Raw genomic sequence first — 20,730 nt, forward strand, 5'->3', positions numbered from 1 at the left:
TTGATTTAAAATAAGAATAGCTACTAAGAGGAAAAGGTAACACTTGAAGTATTATTGAGAGAACTACTGTGACAGAACAATAGTTCCCATAACAAAGGACTAAGGATCAGCCAGCTCCTGATTGCAGCAGGTGCCCAGGTAGCTGATTTCTCTCTGACTCCCACCCTGCACTTTGGGGTACATGTGGCGTCAGGAGGCCTGGGTATTACTCTTATTTCTAACTTGGGCCATAGCTTTGACCCTTTCTGAGGTTCTGGGGCCATTTCTTCCTACTTTATCTTGCTGTTAGCTACCTGGTATCACGGCGTCAGATGATGTACACCTCCGTTACTCTGCATCGGAAAACTCTGTCCCAGCCTCAGCACACATTTCCCATTTAATATCTTTCTCTGTGATTTTCCATTAGGTCACGCTCATCTCATCCAGCTTTTAAATGTCTCAAGAAGGCATTTGGGATCCATATATTAATAAATAGACGCAGTTGCTTTCAGTTTGCAGGAGAACAGAACACCCTGGGAATATTACAGCCATTCATTTGCAAACGATTTAAGAAATACTTCATCATGCTTTATTGTGTTTCGTGTGATATAAACACACCTCTCAATTGAATTATACTCTATATTCAAGTGGGAGGTTAAATTGCACTGCAGACAGAAAGAGAAAAAGAACAGTGATTTTCAAAAGAGTTGGGGAAGAGGAAGGGAATTTATGTCATTAGTAAGAATGTGTGGGTATAAAAGCCCTAAGCCAAATCCTTTAACTCTGTAGCTCATACATGGTATTTGCAAGCTGAAAAGACACTTTTCCTTTACACTAGTAACAGGGAGGTTCCTTTGGTTCCTGGTTAGCAACATCAACTAACAGGAAATTTAACAATTTCCTGTTAACAATTTTTGGTGTGTGGTATTATTATTTGGCATAGGAATAATCTTTAGAATTTCTAAGAGATAATGAGATAAAACTTTTAAAATTAAATGTATCTCAGTGACATTGGTTAATAAGAACAAATAGGTTTCAGGTGTACATTTCTGTGATACATTATCTATATATGGCATTGTGTGTCCTTCACCTGAAGTCAAATTATCTTCCTGTACTATATAGTTGGCCCCCTCTACCCTTGGTTAGTACTTCCATCCCTCTGGTAATCACCATACTGTTGTCTACATCTTTAAGACTCAGTTTTATACCTCACATACGAGTACAATCATATGATTTGTAGCTTTTTCTGGCTGACTTATTTTGCTTAGCTTAATATTCTCATGGTCCATCCATGTTGTCACAAACGAGAGGCTCCGAAATCAGATAAAAGATGGTATCTCAGGAACAAGAAGAGAACACTGCTGATCCATTCTATTAAGATGGGAAGATGATGGTACTGGTTATAACACTACTCAGGAGTAAAAGGAATAACCTATTGGTATGCCCAACCACCTGGATGACTCTAAAAGTAATTATGTTGAGGGAGAAAGTCAGACAGGAGCAAATATATACAGTGAGTTCTGTCCACATAAAATGCTGGGAAATGCAAGCAACTCTACTGTGACACAAAGCAGAGCCAGGGTTGCCTGGGGGGAGGAGGTAGGTGAATCGCAGAGAGAGGCCCGAGGGAAGGACGACAAAGGGACTGGAAGGAGCTTTTCACTGGGTGAGGACTTCACAGGTTGAGGAATTCACAGGTGAGCACATGCATCAAAATGCATCAGATTATACAGTCTAACAAAAGCCAGGTTCCCAGGTTCTAGCTTATCTCACATTAATTATTCCTCAAACACTTGCTTTAAAATGTGGGCAACATTGAAAAATCTATTTTGGAATCTCAAAACAAAATAAGGCTAATAACCACACCTCCCTTATAAGCTTATTGTGATGATGAAATAAGTAATCCATACAGAATGCTTAGAATTGTAAAATGGCAATAGTAAACCCTCTTAAAATATCAGCAATTCTTTTTCTTGGATCAGTGAAAAGATGTATCTCTGAGAAGAATAGGGAAGGTACTTTCTGAAGAACACTGCAGGTAGAGATTAAGGGGCAGCTACATTGGTATCGAAGGCTGAACTGCATCCCCCTAAAATTCCGATCATTGAAGTCTTAACCTTCAGAACCTCACGATGTGACTATATTTGAAGCAAGGCCCTTTAAAGATATGACTAGTGTCCTTAGAAGAAGGGGAGATTAAGATATAGAAAGAGAGACCAAGATTGCAAACCCACAGCAGAAAGGCAGTGTGAGGACAGAGTGGGCACAGCCATCTGCAAGCCAAGACCAGAGGCTTCAGAAGAAACCAACCCTTCCAAGTCCTTTACCTTGGATTTCTAGCCTCCAGAACTGTAAAAAGATACATTTCTGTTGTTTAAGCTACCCAGTCTATGATATTTTTGTAAAGATTATCTATCTATCTATCTATCTATCTATCTATCTATCTATCTATCTATCTATCTATCTATTAGAAAGAGAGAGGAAGGGAAGGAGAAAGAGAGGGAGAGAAACGTCAGTGTGTGGTTGTCTGTCGCATGCTCTTTCTGGGAACCTGGCTTGCAACCCGGGTACCCGCCCTGACTGGGAATGGTACCAGCGAAGCTTTGGTTCAGAGCCCGCACTCAATCCGCTGATCCACACCAGCCAGGACCCAGTCTGTGATCTTCTGTCATGGCTGTCCTGGGAAACCAATACAAACACCCAGATGTAAGTCCTTTTTCTGTGATAGCATTTCTGAATCTGCCAGGGTGACCCCTGTCCACATGCCGCTCTCTCTGCAAGGCACCCAGGTTTTCCTCCACGGAGCAGCAGTGACTGTCATTCATCTCAGGTCGGATGGTAAGGACAAGCCTTTCAGCGCTCAGACGCAGCCCTTGAACCACCTCCTTTGGTACCTGCCAGCGGGTAGGGGGCGTGCAGCGGCACTGCCCGTGGGCTCCGGCTCCAGACTCCTCCAGCCTGGTGCCGTAGTCACGCGCAGGGGGGCCCAGACTTTCAATAGTCGAGTGCTCTGTGCAGCGAGACATCAGAAAGGAAGAAAACAAATGAAACTCACAGATTACTTTACTCACGGGGATTTTATTGCCTAGTCCGTTTATGGCACCTTTCATCTGAAAGTTTTATCTTGGAACGCAGGAGCTTAAATATCTTCAATGGAACGACTATCCATTTTCTAAGACTCCGGTGTTCTCCTTTGTATAAAGGAAGGCCTGCTCCTGCTCTCTCCCTTAAGATACCATGTCCTCATTTATTTCCCTGCCTTTTAAACTTTTCTTTCTATATAACAAGCCCCTTGAACACCTCTTAGGATTTTTTTTTAATCATAAACCGGAATTTTTTATTCTTTGAATGCTATTTCTCTCCAACCCTCATATTAAACTTCCCGCAGTGTGAGTCCATGACTGATCTGTCATACAAACTCCTGGGAGACGGAGATGTGAGGTTTTATAGCACACACAGCCTTCCGGGCACTAAGTGTCCTTAATAAATCCCCGTAATGGCTTCCTCGGTGTCGAATGCACTTTCCTTCCTAGAACCCGCGTTGTCGCATAAGCCAGAAGTAATTGGAAAATATTTACTAATTTATTCATCATATTACATATTAATGAACGGGGTTACAAAGCTGAAATGGGAACACTGTTTGTTTTAAGGGGGTCTTCAGTCTAATGGAGGGATTCGTAAATGTACATAAATGTAGATAAGACACGTTGTAGGGCTACATGGGATTAGAAATATGGGTGCCATTAGATGGAGAAAAGACACCAATGGAGGTGAAACAAAGGTCAGAGAGCCTCTTAGAGGAGATGACCTTGGAGCAAAGCCTGGAAATACAGGGGTGCTTAAATGCAGACCCTCACTTCTGTACCCCTAACTCTGATTCCTCAAGACTTGTGGGACAGAAGACGCTTTCTTTAAGGAAATTACTTGGAGTCCAGCTTGGCACAGGCTGTGACATGGTACCTGAATATTTTTACTATTTCTCATTCATAAAGAGATACTGACCAAGGAGATTTATAAAGAGTGAACTCTGGCTCTTAAAAGGGTGCTATGCTGAGCAAAATCTGGGGGAGTTTATTTATAAATTTTCCCCTGTATGTTCCATTGTGTGACCATTTTGTCCTAGCTTTCGGAAGTGTATTCTAACCTTCACTAAAAATGACTATCAATTCTCCTGACACACTAGCAGTTTAGAAATATACCACTTCAAAAGCAACCAGCTCCTGGCCTCTAGCGTTTTCCAGAAGGCTCTTCTGACATTCAGTATATCAGTGTTCTTCCTTCTGTTCAATTCTCAAATCTGAAAATATGCAGATTTGTAGCACAGATTTTGCCCTTAACAACATGCTATTTTTTAATGTTTGCTATTTTTTTCATTAGCGTTATCCCAAGATAGGATGAGCTGCTGGAGAGCAGTGACCGTACCTATGCCCTTGTTCACCCTCAAAATGCCTGGCAAAATGTGGGATATGCAGCTGTCCCTCTTGGTAGTGAAGAGGGACCCAGTCTCTGTCTCCAAGGGCCTTTACCACCACGGCGGCCAATAGCTCTCTGGCTCGTGCTTGCTTTGGAAGGGTTATTCTCCAGATACCTACTGGACTGCTTTGGTGCTCATTCTATCCAAGGAAGGTATTCATAGGAGAGAAGCTGTGGATTTTAAAGTCAAGAGGGACTGCACTTAGAGGTAAACAATGGTGTTTTCATAAAGAACAGTAAATTTCCAGAATTACCGACCTCCTCGTACCGTCCCTCTGCCTAGATTTTCCTGTAAGGGGGGTCACTTCACCCACAGTTGACCAATCTGCTATTTTTAGACTTGGTGATACATTGCCCTCTCCTGCCTCTTTATGTTTAGGTCAGCGGAGAAGGAGAAGTAGCACCCGTCACGTTTCTGGTGCCCACATTTTGAATTGGTACATGGTACAGGCAGTACAGCTCCATCCTCCTTACCTATTTACACACACACACACACAAAGATACTCATTTTTAGCTGAATACTGCACAGATCACAACTTTCAATATCATTACTAATGAAGCTCACTGTGTTGCTTTGTGAGCTATCCAAATGTGAGCAGCTAATTAGATTGATTGTCTGTTTGATGCCTGCTGATTAGCTTATGAAAGCCCTCTGAATTCCTGACTTTGTGAGAAAATGCCCCTGACTTTATGATTACTGATTGATGCTCCAGCATCTGATTGCTGTGTGAATAGGCACTTAATAGCTCTGTCACCTTGACAAAGGTTTTGGTATTCATCTGGTGAGGGAGACTGAGCAGGGTGCTCTGTTTATCAATGTCAACCAAACATGTCAAGTTCTCTAGAGTGTGAAGACCACCAATCAGGGGCACCTGTGGCCTTGTGACAAGGCCACGCAACTAATGTCAGGTGGTTACCCAGAGCGATAAGAGAGGAGGAGGCTGGCAGGTGACCCTGAGGCTCTGCTCTTCCTGAAAACTGTTTTTAGGAGGTGGATTCATCTGTAGAGGCTTAAAGAGGAATGCAGTTCTGATGTGTGGTACAACATGGAGGAATCTTGAATATAAAGTGGACGCATATCCTATGATTCCATGTGCATGAAATATCTAGAATAGGCAAATTCATAGGAACAGAAGGTAGATTATAGGATGCCTGGAGGAGGGAAAATGGGGAATTATTGCTAAATGGGTTTCTGTTTGGGGTGATGGAAAAAATTTGAAAATAGTAGTGATAATGGTTACACAACAATAGGAGTAGAATGAATGCCGCTGAGTTGTACACTTACAAATGGCTAAAATAGCACCTTTTATAAGTATTTTAATCAGAATTAAAATAACGTCTTCAAAAATTGGATTGAGGCTCCTACATATGGGCAGACATCCTCAGAGCCTTTGTTCTGATTTCAGTGCCAGCTCGCCAATGACCTTCAGCATTTGCACAGGGCTTTGTCCTTCTTTATTACTGTGTTTGCTGTATTTAAAAATCATAATTTGAAATTATCTTTTATTTACCAAGCCACTCAGCTAAAACATTTTTAGAAGTAGTATTCCTCTGGTGAATTTTAAGAAACAGAAAGTCTATATTTGGGGGTAGAAAGTAAGGGAGGGAAGTATCTATTGACTGCCTCTGGAGCACACATCCAAATAGTGTTGGGTGCGTCTGTCCAGCCGCATCATTCAGCTTTGCCCCAGAGATCTCCCCGGGCCATCGTGCCTAGTCAGAGGGTTCGTGAACCTGAGAGCTGTAATTGAAGCCACTCATCTCCAGCTGCCTGCTGATTATTCTGGCCATTCAGGGAGATTCAAAATCTCCTCTCTTACTCCTCTCTTTTGCACAGTAATTATATTCACTTGCACAGAAGGCTGAGTGAAGGCTAAGTCAGAGATTGGTGTGGTGCAAGACATCTCGGTCTGCTTTCGATACCTAAATGGAAGATGAGGATTAATTCCTTCATTTCTCAAGGAAATCAGTGTGGATCCGTCGGCATGCTGCTAGCAAAAGTTCCTTGATCAAATACATTTTTCACAATGTACAGACTGCCAAGTGTTGTTACAGCCCTCTGAGAAGCACATTTTCTTGACTTTAGTGTTGACTTTGAATTTAGAGGAGGGAAAAAGCCATTAACCTCCAGAAATTATAGAAAAAAATAGTGTAGCTGTGTGGTATGGCAAAGTAATGGATAAACAATTATATGCAAGTGAAGACAAGATACTAGAGGTCCCTGAGTGCAGGAGTCTCAAATAAATCCTTTCTCAAATGAATATATATAAACTTCTCGAATGAATCCCTTGCCATAATCTTGTTAATGGCAGAGCACATGTCGAATGCTAGCTGGCCTTTTAACACTTTAGTGGGGATGTAGTAGGATTAACAAGACAGCCAAACACTATGGCTTTTTTGGATTGTGTTCCTAGGACTAGCTGGTTGTGTGGAAGCCCAAGGTGTTTTAAATAGACTGATTACTTACATTGATTGATGATTGGATTCAGAATAATTTTCTTGCTTTGGATGAGAAGAAGTGACGTTATTGACCCTGCTCATTCAATCAAAATGGTAATGACCATGGCTGCTTGCAGAAGCCGCAAGCCAGGGGAGAGTCTAAATTATTCAGGGTCTGCCTTCAAGCTGTGTTTATGAATACAATTGATTGACATTGCCTGTTGCCCCTCCTCACCACACATGCACCCACACGCGCTCATCTCATTATAGATAAACAAGACACTGGGATTGCAGAAATTGTTTTCACTCCATATTTCATTGGGAAGATAATCGTCCCTATCCTTTCTGTGGCTAATGTGCCATTATACATAAAAGGGAAAAATGATTAAATGTAATGTATTATCAGAAGCACTCAGAGCTTATACTTGGTAAAGAAAGTTGATTACTCAACATACCTGTCAAGAGAATTTTGTGTTCTCTAGATCACGTAAAATGCCTCCCTAATTGCTACATGTGTCATTATACTCCATTTCCTCCATGTTTGACTAGCTCCTCCAGTGTGGGCTCCTTGGCCTCCCTCTTGGGGAAATGCAGTCCCTTGTTTGCGCCTCAACAAACACTCCCACAGGTGCACAGAATCTAGAAGGCGTGTTGCTGTATCGCCTCCCGCTACCAGATTTTGAAAACAGGTTTATGTAGTATGGGTGGTGGGAGAGAGGTGATTTGTATTAGGGTTCAATGGGAGATGAAGTTGAGGTCAGGATTCAAAAAACGTGAAGAAGGATGGGTCACGTCATTTAAAGCGGAACAGTGCAGTGGAAAAGTGTTACGTTTACTGCTTGTACTCATCTGGCCCTTCTTCTGGAACATGTACCTTCTCACTTCTAAGAAACTGTCTTCTTCCAGACCGATTATGTGGCTCTGGTATGAAGACTCTCCTTTTTAATGACCTCACACAGGAATAGTGTAATCATGTTTCTTCAGATTATTGAATCAATATAGAGAGTGTATATGTCAAATCTTCCCTTCCTGGAGAAGTCGAAACATAAATTTCAGAGTTATCGGTAAGTGTGGCTTCGGATGGAGGGAATAAGCCTATGAGAGAGAAAGACTACCACACAGAGTGAAGAAGAAGAGGGGAGGTGGTCACATGGTCATCTCTGAGGCCCAGTATCACCCCATTTTCTTCAAAGCTTATCTATTTTGTTCCAACTCATTTGGTTTTTGTGTTTCTAACAAGTACAGCCTGAGAGTCCTGTCTAATAGGACAAAAGGAAAAGTGCCCTAGAAGTTGTACTGTCAAATCAGCTCGAAGGCTTTGTTATAGCACAAGGTTTTGAGAATTTTCCTCAATGCACAAAATTTCTTTTAATTGCTGGAATTTGTAAAAATGGGGTGGCCTAAACGGATGGGACTGATTGTTCTTTTCTCACAGGTATACTCATTTGTCAACATCTCTCTCTCTCTCTTATGTAGTTGTGAGCTTCTTAAAGGCAGGGGCGGGGTTGGGTTTCATTTTTGACTCTGTATCTTTAGATCCTGTAATAGATTTAGCCCCAACTTAAGTTTCAAAAACCCGTTTGTTCCTTTGGGTTTCATTGAACACCCATGCCTTTTCTCGGGCTTTTGTATGTGCCTTGAGTGAATCACTAGGCGTTTCACAGGATCTTTCACTTCTCTGCCCACTTCAGTTCCTACCTATTGTTCTGATTCCCAGCCCGGGAGCTCTGACTCTCAGGAACTTCTAAAAAGCCCAGACAGCTTTGTGGCTTCAAGAGGCACATCTCCTTGACATTCTGTTGTGGTTTTTTTTTCCCACAGAAACAAAGCTCCAACTTTGGAAAGCAACAGTGATGCTCCACAGGTAAGAAATAATATCAATCATGACTCATTCCACTTACCTGGTTGGACACTTTGCATGGCTTATCGCAGCAGGTTTAAATTCAAAGAACATCTGTTACTTTTCCTAAACCCCTGTAACAAAGCCAGCATTCAGTTGCAACTCCCTGAAAACCCACAATTATTAAAATCACAAGCACCTACCTCCTCCACTTCCCATTTATTTTAGAATTGTAGTTAGCATGAAACATTTTCTAAGTGCATACTTTATAGTTCACATATTTTTTTCACATATTTTTTTTTCCATCGAATCCCTGTTTCACAGAAAGGGGGAACTGGTACAAATAGAAGTCAAATATTTTGTCCACAGTCTATAAGCCGTACTTCATAGAGCAGCACTTGTAAAGGAAGCTGAGCTTTGTTCCATTTGAATCCTCAGATAGTCCACAGTGCTCGCCATTCACTAGGTTCTCAATGAATGATGTTGAAGTGAGCTAACCTGCTTTCAAAATGTAGCTAGTCTCTAGGACTCTACATTGTTTCAGAAAGAAGTCACACGCCATTTACACACAGGTTCGGGCCTGTACAAAATTCTCATTTGCATGGCTTCAAATAGCACTGACTGGATTTGAACATGCCAATTTGTCACTTTCAATACTGGATTTAAATTCCAGTGTTACTAATGCTCTTAAAAATCTAGCTCTTCGCCTTTGCCAGACCCTACCTGAGTGCCTCATGGTGCACCCACCAACACAGGTGAGTGGTGGGCTTTGAGGGTAGGAACTGTTCCTTATTTACTTTTTGTATGTATACAAATTTTGTATTTGCTGAGTTTATGGAGTTGCGCAACTGTCCTCATAATCCAGCTGTAGAACTGTTAACTCATGCTAAAAAGTTCCCTCGAGCTGATTGGCAGTCACTGTCCAATCACAGACAATATCTCGGTCAGGCTACCACAGGTCCGCTTTGGGTCTCTGCAACGTTACTCTTTTCAGTGTCATTTTATATAAATGAAATCCTACAATATCAGTCTTCCGTGTCTGCTTCTTTCACTTAGCGTAATATTTTTAAAGTTCACACATGTTGCAGCATAAATCAGTATTTTATTCCTTTGTATTACTGAAAAGTTGATAGTATGGGGATACATCACATTTTATTACACAGGGGTGGGCAAAAGTAGGGTTATAAACAAGTAATAGAATGATTAATGAATAAATAATGCAAGAATAAACTCTGTTTTGTGTACTCACAATTGTAAACCTACTTTTGCTTTTCTGTCTTATGCTCTTAGCATTGGATAAACATTTGGTTTGTTTATTTTTTGGCCATTGTTAAAATATGACCATTTTCTATCAGCATTTGTTTATAGATCATCGTGTGAGTAGGTTTTCATTTCTCTCTGGTGGATTACTAAGAGTGGAATCATTGGCTCGTGTAATGGACTTTATGTTTCACTTTTTAAGAAACTGTCGAACTGTTTTCGAAATTGCCTGTACCTCTTGATTTCTGTTAGCATTGTGTAGGGCCTTAGTGTCCCTACAGCTTTCCCAGAAGTTTGGATGGTCCAGCTTCTTGATCAAACTGTTCTTGTAGGGAGGTGAGGGTGTCTCACTGCAGGTTTGGTCTCATTTCCTAATTACTGAAAATGTGCAGCAAGTTTTCAGCTGCTGTGTGTTCTTTGGTATATGTAAGTTTTTGTCAGTTTTAGGTCACTTTCCTTGTTTTTGAGTTGTCATAGAGTATTGTAGTATATACACCGTCTTATTCCAGTATATCATGTTATTAAATTATTAGTTGTACACTGTTATATAGTCTATATTATAGATGAAAGTACTTTATCATATATATATATATCCCAAATATTTTCTCTCAGTCCAGCCTTGTCTTTTCCTTTTTTTAATGGTGTCTTTGGAAGTGTAATCGTTTTTCATTGTAATGAAATGTGATATATTTTATACATATTTTTATGTTATAATTTATTATTTAATTCATAGATATATGTCTCAAACTTTTGATGTTGTAGCTAACAAGTCTTTCTCTAACCCAAAGACCAGAAATTTTACTCTTATGTTCCCTTTGTAGAGATTTCAGTTTTAGTTCTTACATTAAGGTTAATGGCTGATTCTGAATGAATTTTTGGCTAGCATCTACTCATAAGTTTGCATGTGAATGTTTAATTATACCAGTGCCACTTATTTAGAATATAACTGAATTGCATGTGTCAAAAATGACTGTAAACAGAAAGGCTTATTTCTGGACTCCTGGTTCAGTTTTACTGACTTGTACTCAGCCTCATGCCTGTACTGCGTTGTATTCCTTTTCCTGTTGTTTTGTAGTGAAATTTGGAATCTGGTAGTTGAAGTCCTTCAAATTTGTTCTTCTTTTGCAGAAAGGTTTGGGCTGTTCTAGTCTTTGCATTTTAAATCTAGCTTGGTGTTTTCTGCAGAAAAGTCCTGCAGGGGTTTTGACAAGGATTGTTATTAAATTTGTAGATCACTTTGGAGAAACACTGCATCAATATGTAGAAAAAATTAACTCATGAACATGGCATGTGTCCTCATTTATTTAAACTTAATTTGTTCCGACAAAATGCTTTGTGGTTATCCAGTAGACAAATCTTTTACAGTGTGTATTATTAACTTTAATGCATATTATTCTTTTTGATGCTCTTCTGGGTAGAGTTGTTTTCTCTATTTTGTTTTTCTGATGGCTCATTAATAACACATACCATTTATTTGATTTTAGGTGTACTTGTGTATCTTGTGACCTTGTTAAACTCATTTACCCATTCTTGTGAATTTTGTGTAAAGAGGGAAGGCACCTTTAGGATTATGGCATTTGCCAGTAAAGACAGATTTGTTTCTCCAAATTTGAATTCTTTTAATTTCTCCACACACCCTTCTCCTTCTTTTTGCCTTAATGTAAACTTGCTAGTACAATATTATATGGAAATGAAGAGAATGTATTTTCCATTTTCCTTATCCTTGGGGAAAAGCATTCAGTCTATCATTAGGACATGTGATATGAGATTTAAGGATTTTTTTTTGTGTGTGTGTATTTTTGCCAAAGAAGATCCTATATCCATCCCTAGTTTGTAGTGATATTTTACTATAAAAGGGTGTTGAATTTTTTTCCTCAAGCTCTTTGCATCTATTGGTATTATCATATGGATTTTGTCCTTTCTTTGACTAAAATTGGCACATTACCATAATAGATTTTTAGATATTTAACCATCCATGCATTTGTGGTATGAATTTTACTTGGTCATGATGTATAATCCTTATTTATGTTGCTGAACTTAGTAGGCTTATATTTTGTTAAAGATTTATCCATCTGTATTCATAGTTGCCATTGGCCTATATTATTGTTTTGTTAATGTTTTTGTAACTGTTTTTTTTTTCTCATGGTAATACTACTGGACATATGTAATGACTTGGGAAGTATTCCCTTTTATTGTATTTTCTGGAAGAGCTTGTGAAGGACAGGTGTTCTTTCTTTTTTAAATGTTGAATATAAATTATTAGTGGCACCAGTTATGCCTAAAATTTCCTCTGAATATTTAAAAAATAAAAATATTTTAAAAATTAAAAAAGAATATTTTAAATTACTAATTCAAACTCCTTATATGTCTTCCTTTTCTGAGTGAATTTTGGTACTTTGTATCTTTCTAGATATTCATCTATATACTTTGACTTACCTGATTTGTAGCTATTCAGTTAAGCTATTATTTCCTTCCAAACATTTAAATTTTTGTAGGGAAGGTAGTGGTGCCCCCTTCATGTTACTTTTGTTTTATTTTCTTGGTCATATAGCTAATTGTTTGTCAATTTTATTATTTTAAGAATCAACTTTTGGTTTTAGTGATTTTTTTCTATTATTTTTGTTGTTTTCTTTCATTAATTCACTCTAATATTTATTATGATATTTTATACTTCCTTTTTCTTTGATTTTACTTTGCTCTTTATATAATTTGCTAAAATGAACAATTAGGTGATAGATTTGAGACTTTTTTTCTTTCTGATATAGGTATTTAAAGTTTCAGACCCTGTAACACTTTAGCTGCATTCCGTGAATTTTAACAAAATGTATTTTCATAGTTTTAATAGTTCACTATTTTATAATTTCTACTTTGACTCATGGGTTATTTAAAGTGTATTGTTTAATATCCCTGTTTTGGGGTCATTTCATATTTCTTCTTGTGTTGGATTTCCAATTTAATTTGAAGTGGTTAGAAATTATACTTCACATACTTTCCATCTTTTACACTTTCTGAGATTGCTTTATGCCTCAGCAAGTGCTCTCTCCCGGGTCACGTTTCACGTGTGTTTGAAGAGTGTGTGTCCTGTGGACTTCGGTCGAAGTGCTGTATTGATGTTGGTAAGAACAGCTTGTTTGAGAGGGTCAGTCCAAACAAGTCCTTCTCTGTCCTTGCTGATTTCTCTCCAGGCTCTCTATTTCTGTGGGGAAGTCACTGAAATCTGTATTATTAGTAATAGTCTATTTCTCCTTTTAGTTCTTCCAGTTTTTGCTTCATGTACTTTGGGGCTTTATTTGTAGGTATATATATTTATAATTTTTATACATCTCCGATGATGATTTTAATGTTATTAAATGTCCATATTTTCTTTTAGTAATATTTTTGGTCTCAAAGTTCATTTTGGGTATTATAAATATAGCCACTGCAGCTCTTTACTGGACACTGGTTGCATGTTATATATTTATTTTTTCATTATTTTATTTTAAATATACTTTTGCCTTTGAATCTGATGTGTATTTATTGTAGATAACATTTAATAAAGTTTGCTTTACTTTTACATTGTCTGACCATCTGTGTCATTTGAGTGGGGTTGTGTAGGCTATTTACATGAAACATAATTATTAATATTTCCTCCCTTTTCCTTCTCTACTGTTTTTGACTCAGTATTTACAAGTGCCATTTTGATTCCTCTGTTGATATTTTTAATTATTTTCTTAGCCACTGCTCTCAGAATTATATCTTCATTCCAATATACTTCAAAATAATACTAGCTTAATTGCTATAAGCTAGTATTATCCTTTCATCCTGACTTTGTGTTAACATTGCTATGTATGTTATATCTATACATTATAAATAAAACAAGGTGTTTTTTACTTTATTCAAGCATATTTTTTAAGTTGAAGAGAAAAATTAATTAAATGTATATTTTGAAATCTTTTTTATTTACCAAATCATTTATCACTTCTAGTGCTCTTCATTTCTTATTTTGGATTTGAATTGGTATCACTCCTTTCATCTTCAAAGATTTCCTTTGGCATTTTTGGTGAATTCAGTCTGATATGAATGGCTTTTCTCTGTCATTGTTTATCTGTGAATATCTTCATATTAACTTCACATTTGAAGGTTAATTTTGCTGGATATAGAATGTTTGCTTGATACATTTATTTTTTTTCATCCAGCACTTTAAATATGTTATGTATTCTGGACTCCACTATTTTGCAAGAGAAATCAGTTGATAGTCCTTTCATTGTTCCTTTGTATGTGATGAGCTGTTTTTCTCTGTTGCCTCCAGTATTTCTTTGACTTTCAATAATTTCACTATAGAATGTCTAAATATGACGCTTTTGTGTTTTTGTTGAGTCATATCTGTAGATCACTAGATCTTTATCAAATTTAAAATATTTTTCCATTACCATATTAACGTGTTTAACCTCAATCTGTGCTGTTTTGTGATTCTTCTTGTGCATCTGTTGGTATTCTTCATATTGTTTCATATATGTTTGAGACCATGTTTATTTTTCTTCATCTTTTTTTCACTCTGTTCTTCAGATTGAATAATTTCTATTGATCCATACTTAGGCTCACTGATTATTTCTTATGCCACATCAAATATAGTGTTAAATTCCTGCAGTGAATTTTAAATTTCAGTTATTGATTTTTTTCAACTACTGATTTTCATTTGTCTTTCATAACTACTTTTTTGTGGTTGTTTCTTTGTTGATTGAGTATGAGTTGCACTTTTTTCTTTGCATATATTATAACTGGACATTTTACATTCTGCATTATAGCAGCTCTGGGTTCTGAGTCATCCCTGAGAATTGCTGTGTGTGTGTGTGTGTGTGTGTGTGTGTGTGTTTGTTTGCTTATAAGTTAATAAACATAACTTTCCTGGACTAAATCTGTGAAATCTCTCTCTCCTGCATTGTGTAGGCATTAATATCTCTAATCACTTTTATTTTTTCTGTTCTAGTTTTAAGTTCAGAATCTTATGTGTTGGCTTGTGCCTTTAGAGACAAAGATTTAAAGAGGTTGTTCTCAAATTTGTCAAACCCATTTTTTTTACTGAGGGATCTGTGTCTGAATTTGGTTCCACATTCCTAGATTAGACTGACTTTGACTCTTCCCTGCTTTCATTCATCTGGTGTATCCTCTCCTATCTCCTCTGGGCATGCACTTAGGTTCTATCAGCTGTGGTTATGTTGGTAATTTGATTCCTCTCTAGGCTGGGCTGTACATATGCATAACCTTGGGTCTTTCCAGGATACATGGAGAAGTCATCAGGACTCATATGGCCCCCCAATCTTCTGGAAACCCCTTTTAATAACTCCATCTAGTTTATGAGTCCATAGTGACAATACTCCAACTCCAGTGATCCTCATACCATTTGCAGTGGCAATGAGATACTGGTTTTTAGAAACTGCCCCACCATGGTTGCACTATCACTGGGGAACCAAGGATGAGAACAGATCTGGTTAGGGACATCACAGATTTCTATTGTTTCTATACAGTATAACAGTTTTCATAAATAAACATTTATGTTGTTTCTTTGCTTTTGGTCAATTTTCAGAGTGCTAAAGTTGTTTTGACAGTTTAGATACCTTCATAGTTCTTCACTAGGGAGACTTGTTACCCTCCCTCCATCACGCTATATAGTCCCTGGATCATTGTGGACTCTTCATATTTTTCTGAATTTATAAATTATCCAAGGGAATAAGAAAAGGACTGTTATCTTATGCAGCTTGGGGATTCCCAAATGTAAATTGATGGCTTTGCTGTGTTTTTTTGTAAGAGTGTACAAGAAACATAATCAAGAGATAATTGGTCTTCAACTCAGAATGATTAACTAACAAGACTTATGGTCCCTAGAGATGAAGTGGAACAAGTTGTATGTACACGCCAACTCCTGACAGTTTCTAGACACATCTGTAGACCTCATGTTGCTCAAGACAGACTCCAGCTGTTATTCAAATAAGGGAATTGTAGCTAATGATTTAGGAAGCATTTCCATTTTGACCTCAGCTCCTAGTGCTAGTTGTTGGTTAGAGAAGGGTTACTAATTCTGGATGTTTATAGAATACCTGGTCACTTCTTTTATACTAGAGATTTAAACCTAGCCAGACCATTGAAATATTCTTAGGTTATATCTCTGACAAGAAACAATACTGAAATAAGTAATTGGCTATGTAAAAGATAAAATAGATAAATATAATGGCTACACTTGGGTTTAGCTTAATCATACTGTCAATTTCAATTTTATAGAATTTTTTTTTCTAAAGAAAAAATGCTCAAGATTTGTAAGAAAGCATAGAACAGAAGCTGGGTTACCAGTTCAAAAGTTGTCACTAAAATTGTCTCCATAGCCACTTAACTACAGCTATTCCTCCCACATTTTCAGCTGTATAAAAAAACATATAATCCAAACACTTTCAGTGGGTCATTTATACCATGATACTGCACGATTCTGCTCTCTCTCCAAACCTCTGATGTTAGACTCCAAATATCTCCTTTAGTACTTAAACCCATAAATGTATGTGTACACACACACACACACATTTCTTTTGACTGCTATTTCTTCTTCCCTCGGCATAAGTGCACTTTCGTAAGATACCTGTATATTTAAATCTTATTTCTACATGAGTAACTGGTGGAACTGCCTTTCAGAACTCACCACTGTGGTGGATTGAGGTAGTCATCAACTTATAGCTTTGGATGCCACTGGTATAGTGACAGTGTCTCTATCACTAGGCTAGACAAATACTGGACTAATGGTCATTCATGTTATGGCTGATTATTAAACAATTAGCTAAACTGCTTAATGAGCAGTTCACGCTAACAATGAAATTAAATGAAGTAAGGGCATCTGGATTCATGATCTTTCTAGTTTGTCAACCTATGCAAATAATGTAAGAAGGTTTGTGTCAACTAAAATGCCATTGGCTAAGAAACCTCATAGACTTAAATAAGGTGGAGAAAAATGCCTTGATGTCTAACAGATCAGGGACCTCCTATTTTTTTTTTAAACCATTTGAGTGAATCTGTTAGGATTTTAGTAAAAATAAGAGCTCTTTTGATAGAAGAGCTCAGTTTAAAAGTAGCTATAAGAGTCAAAGGAAATGCTGTTATTTATGTTCTAGAAACTTTACAGGGAATTATAAATGGATGGTACTCCTGAGCACCCTTGTTCCTTCTTTTTCAGTTTCTGTGTTTATTTTCATCTTAATTCTTATCATTGTATATTATAATAGGTTTCAGTGTTGGTAAACTCCTTTCTAGAGAATAAGTTCCTTTAGAATGGACACTACTCATCATACATTTTGTGATAAGTTTTGTGACAATAAACTCATTTTCTAGAAAATGAGCTCTTTTAGGATGTAATGCTGTTTTACTAGTTTTTTAATCTCTAGTGTCCATTATGGTGCAAAGAACACAGTGGGCTCCCAGTTGTCTGCTGTCTTGTACAGTGTACGAAGGGAAGAGGAAGGAAATGAAATCACATGCTCACTGACTCTTGGTTCACAACAACGCCCACACATTTGGTGGAGTGACAGGACTGATAAATTATACTTTTGGGGATGCATTGAGTGACTTTTCTCTACAAGCCTTGTTATTTGGACTAACTCTCTGATCCCAGAGTCTACCATACTTCCCTGATAAGTTGACTATGCTATTTGGAACCAATTAAGGATTTTGAAAAACCTTGAGAACAAATATTATGAAAACGGAGATAATACTGAAAATGCAGATAGAAACGATACAAGAGAATGATTGTTAATATGAACACATTTTAGTTAAGGAGTTTCTTTTAACCTACATTCTGATATAAGCAAAAAATGTCATATTTCTGCAAAGATCCCTTGAAGATTTGTGTATCGAGCATTTACTGTATGCCAGCATAGTAGTTTGTGCTAGAAACGCAAGCGTGGATACAGGCTCATTCCTGCCTTCAAAGATCTTAAAGCCCACCTGGAGAGAGACAAGGTCATAAACAAATGAAGCCAAAAATGTGTCACAGGTATCTGTTTAAGATGTAGCTCCAAGAGAGATGATGTGGTCAATTGTGCACTGAGTCTCAAGGTTAAGGAAGGCTTGGTATAGAAGTGACCTCTGAGCTGAGCACAGAAGATAAATATAATGAATGAGGGAAATGAGGGGAACAGGAAGTAGTGTGAGTACAGACATGGTTGTGTGATAATACAGAAGGGCGTGTGCAAGTGGGGAAGGCAGCTGGGTTTCACCGAAATGCGATCTGTACCATCAGGTGCTGTCAGGTGGAAATGGCAGGGTAAATAGCATATTTGATAGCAACCAAGATAAGGCTTCCTTGCAAATTGAACTTGAAACAAGCTAGATGTACCTACAGATCTATTAAGGCAAAGCGCTTCATGTGTCAATATCTATTAGCTGCTTGATGCTGAGATGTATTTGTGCTGAGTGGCAGGAGCTGGGGGGCCTGCCAGTCCCAGTAGGCTATAAGACCAAGTGAGGTTTTTCTCAAAGAGAAGTATTTGCTTACAAGTACACACAACCCCTGTTGTATTACAATGTGATTATACTCCAGGCTCTTCTGAGAGATAAAATTGTCTATGATGGAAATCAGAGAGAACACAATGCAAGGCTGGGGGCTGGTTGGCAGCAGGCAAGATCAAACTGTCTTTTAACTTGTATCAGACAAGGGATTAACATTGGATTTTGTGATATTTTTGACTGATACTCAGCTAGTTCCATTAAGAACAATCTTGGGAAATTATCTGAATGCATCTACTTAAATGGATGGGTGATAAATTATATCGCTCTAGCTGTCTTTATAAAGAGAGGAGGATTCTGTAGTTAGACACTGGGGATTAGGCTTTGCTCTGTATTTTACAATTATCTCATTTCCCTATCTTAAATTAGTAAAGCGGAGCTGATGGTTTTAGCTCATTCCATGGAGAACAGCATATCACACTGTCGAAGAGCCAGAATTCTCTTTCTATTTTGTCTACCTCGCCCGAAAGATACCATAATAAAAATATCCCTCAGTGTGATGAAAAATACACATTTCTAAACAGAATAATATCTGATTCAACATTGTGTTTGTCTTTGTCCATTAGGCCCCTTTGAAAAGACAAACACATGCATTTCATCTACCATCTGATCTTTATTTTATTCTCGCCCTCTCCTTACCATCCACACTGGGCTCTGTGGCTCCCGGTGCAGATTTATGAGATAATAGACTGGTGCTGTTGCTGCAGGGATAAGATGCAACAATGAAAGTGTTGAGTCCAATAAAAATTTTAAATGCTTTTAAAATGCTTTTTTAAAAGGCAAATGCTGTTGTCCAGGGTTGCATTTGATGGAATTTGAACCAGGTCTGAATGTCCAATGACCATATTAGATTTTATCAAAATTAGAAATATCACTTTATTCAGGAAAGTACTTTGCAAAGATTTACTTATACTGATTGAGTAGAACTATCAATATAGTTATTATTGTAATTCATATATTCTGAGCTCTACCAGTGTGGCGATAAGAATAGCATTTCGGTAACAATTACAAAAACAATTGTGCATTCACCAGTCCTCCCTTCCAAATAGTTTTGGGCAACTCCAGACTCTTTTATGTGACCTATGGATCGGTTAGTGTTCTTAGAAACTTCAATAGAATTATTATTCATTTTTCTCCTCTTATGCTGTGGCTTGCTCTCATAATGTCTACTATTTCAGTATTCTGTAGTGCTATCTCCATTAAACCATTTAAATGTTCTAGTAATTTTAATATCTTTCATCTAGGTCACATTACCCTAGTTTCTCCCTGACCCTGAAAGCAAGATAAATATAATTATTCAGATCAGGAGCTTCACTTTCAGACTGGAAATATTGTTACAGCTTATAGCATCAGGTTTTCCAGTAAGCGGATCACTAACTGTTACTTGTACATCTCTTTTTCAGATTTTGTATAACATAGGCTGTGATCTGTAGTCAAACAAGGCAGATCTATTCCAGTCATTAGTTTTCACTGTCCATTGGGGGAATGTGGGAAGGTAGAAGTGTCCTGGTTTGACAAAACTGTGTAATTTATCCATCCAGTGAAATATCCTTTCTGGGTCGAACGGAAATGAGCTATTTAATTAATTAGTACCAGCATCGTCTCCAGTAAACAGATCTCTCACTTTGTATCCCTTCGGTGTGTGAAAAAAATGTTCTCAAAAGTGGGAGTTGTTGGTTTATCATGGTATACAAGTCCCTAGTTTTGAATTAGTTGGATGGTTTAGATTTTTAGAACAAAAGATCATCCCTTTAAATATTATCTTCCCTGGGGTAACTGTGATGTCTCAGAAAGCATATGGCAGATAAGACAGCTTTGGGCAAACATTTATATAACATGTATTCCCAATGGACTAGAACTGACCTTCTGTTGGGTAAAATGACAACCCCTCCCAAGCATTAACTGCATAGTCTGATTTATATGAGGTTGAGGCACCTGCTGGGAAACCAGCTCAAACAGAGTTCAGGCATGTCTAGAAAGCTGGAGGATGGGTAGACTCATTGGGAACCAACATGCAAAGTGAAAGTGACTAGGCTCCACAGAGTAAATGTATCGTAACAGAAGATGAAGCCTGGCTCACTGATCAAGATTCTGCAACCGGGGGCTGGGGGGAGAAGAGAGAGGCAGTTCTGTTTATAATGTGTTGGCTGACGAAAATAATGTTACTGGATTATAACAGGTGACCCTTGCTGGTCCTTTCATTTCTGTTCCTATCAATA

General features: G+C 37.9%; 1 protein-coding gene across 7 annotated transcripts in view; it reads left to right on the forward strand.

Moving 5' to 3' along the window:
* Positions 1-20,730, forward strand: part of TDRD15 (tudor domain containing 15) — a 395,033-nt gene that overhangs the window by 309,462 nt on the left and 64,841 nt on the right. For all 7 annotated transcript variants that reach the window (XR_008391972.1, XM_053666891.1, XM_053666892.1 and 4 more), the window contains one exon: positions 8,713-8,755. Coding sequence is in view for 6 of the 7 variants with exons in the window: in XM_053666891.1 (XP_053522866.1) it covers positions 8,713-8,755 (43 nt within the window). In the remaining variant the exon portion in view is untranslated. The remainder of the gene's footprint in view (positions 1-8,712; positions 8,756-20,730) is intronic.

Source organism: Artibeus jamaicensis, unplaced genomic scaffold, assembly GCF_021234435.1.
Source record: "Artibeus jamaicensis isolate MK-2021 breed Jamaican fruit bat unplaced genomic scaffold, CSHL_Jam_final contig_465, whole genome shotgun sequence".
NCBI lineage: Eukaryota > Metazoa > Chordata > Mammalia > Chiroptera > Phyllostomidae > Artibeus > Artibeus jamaicensis.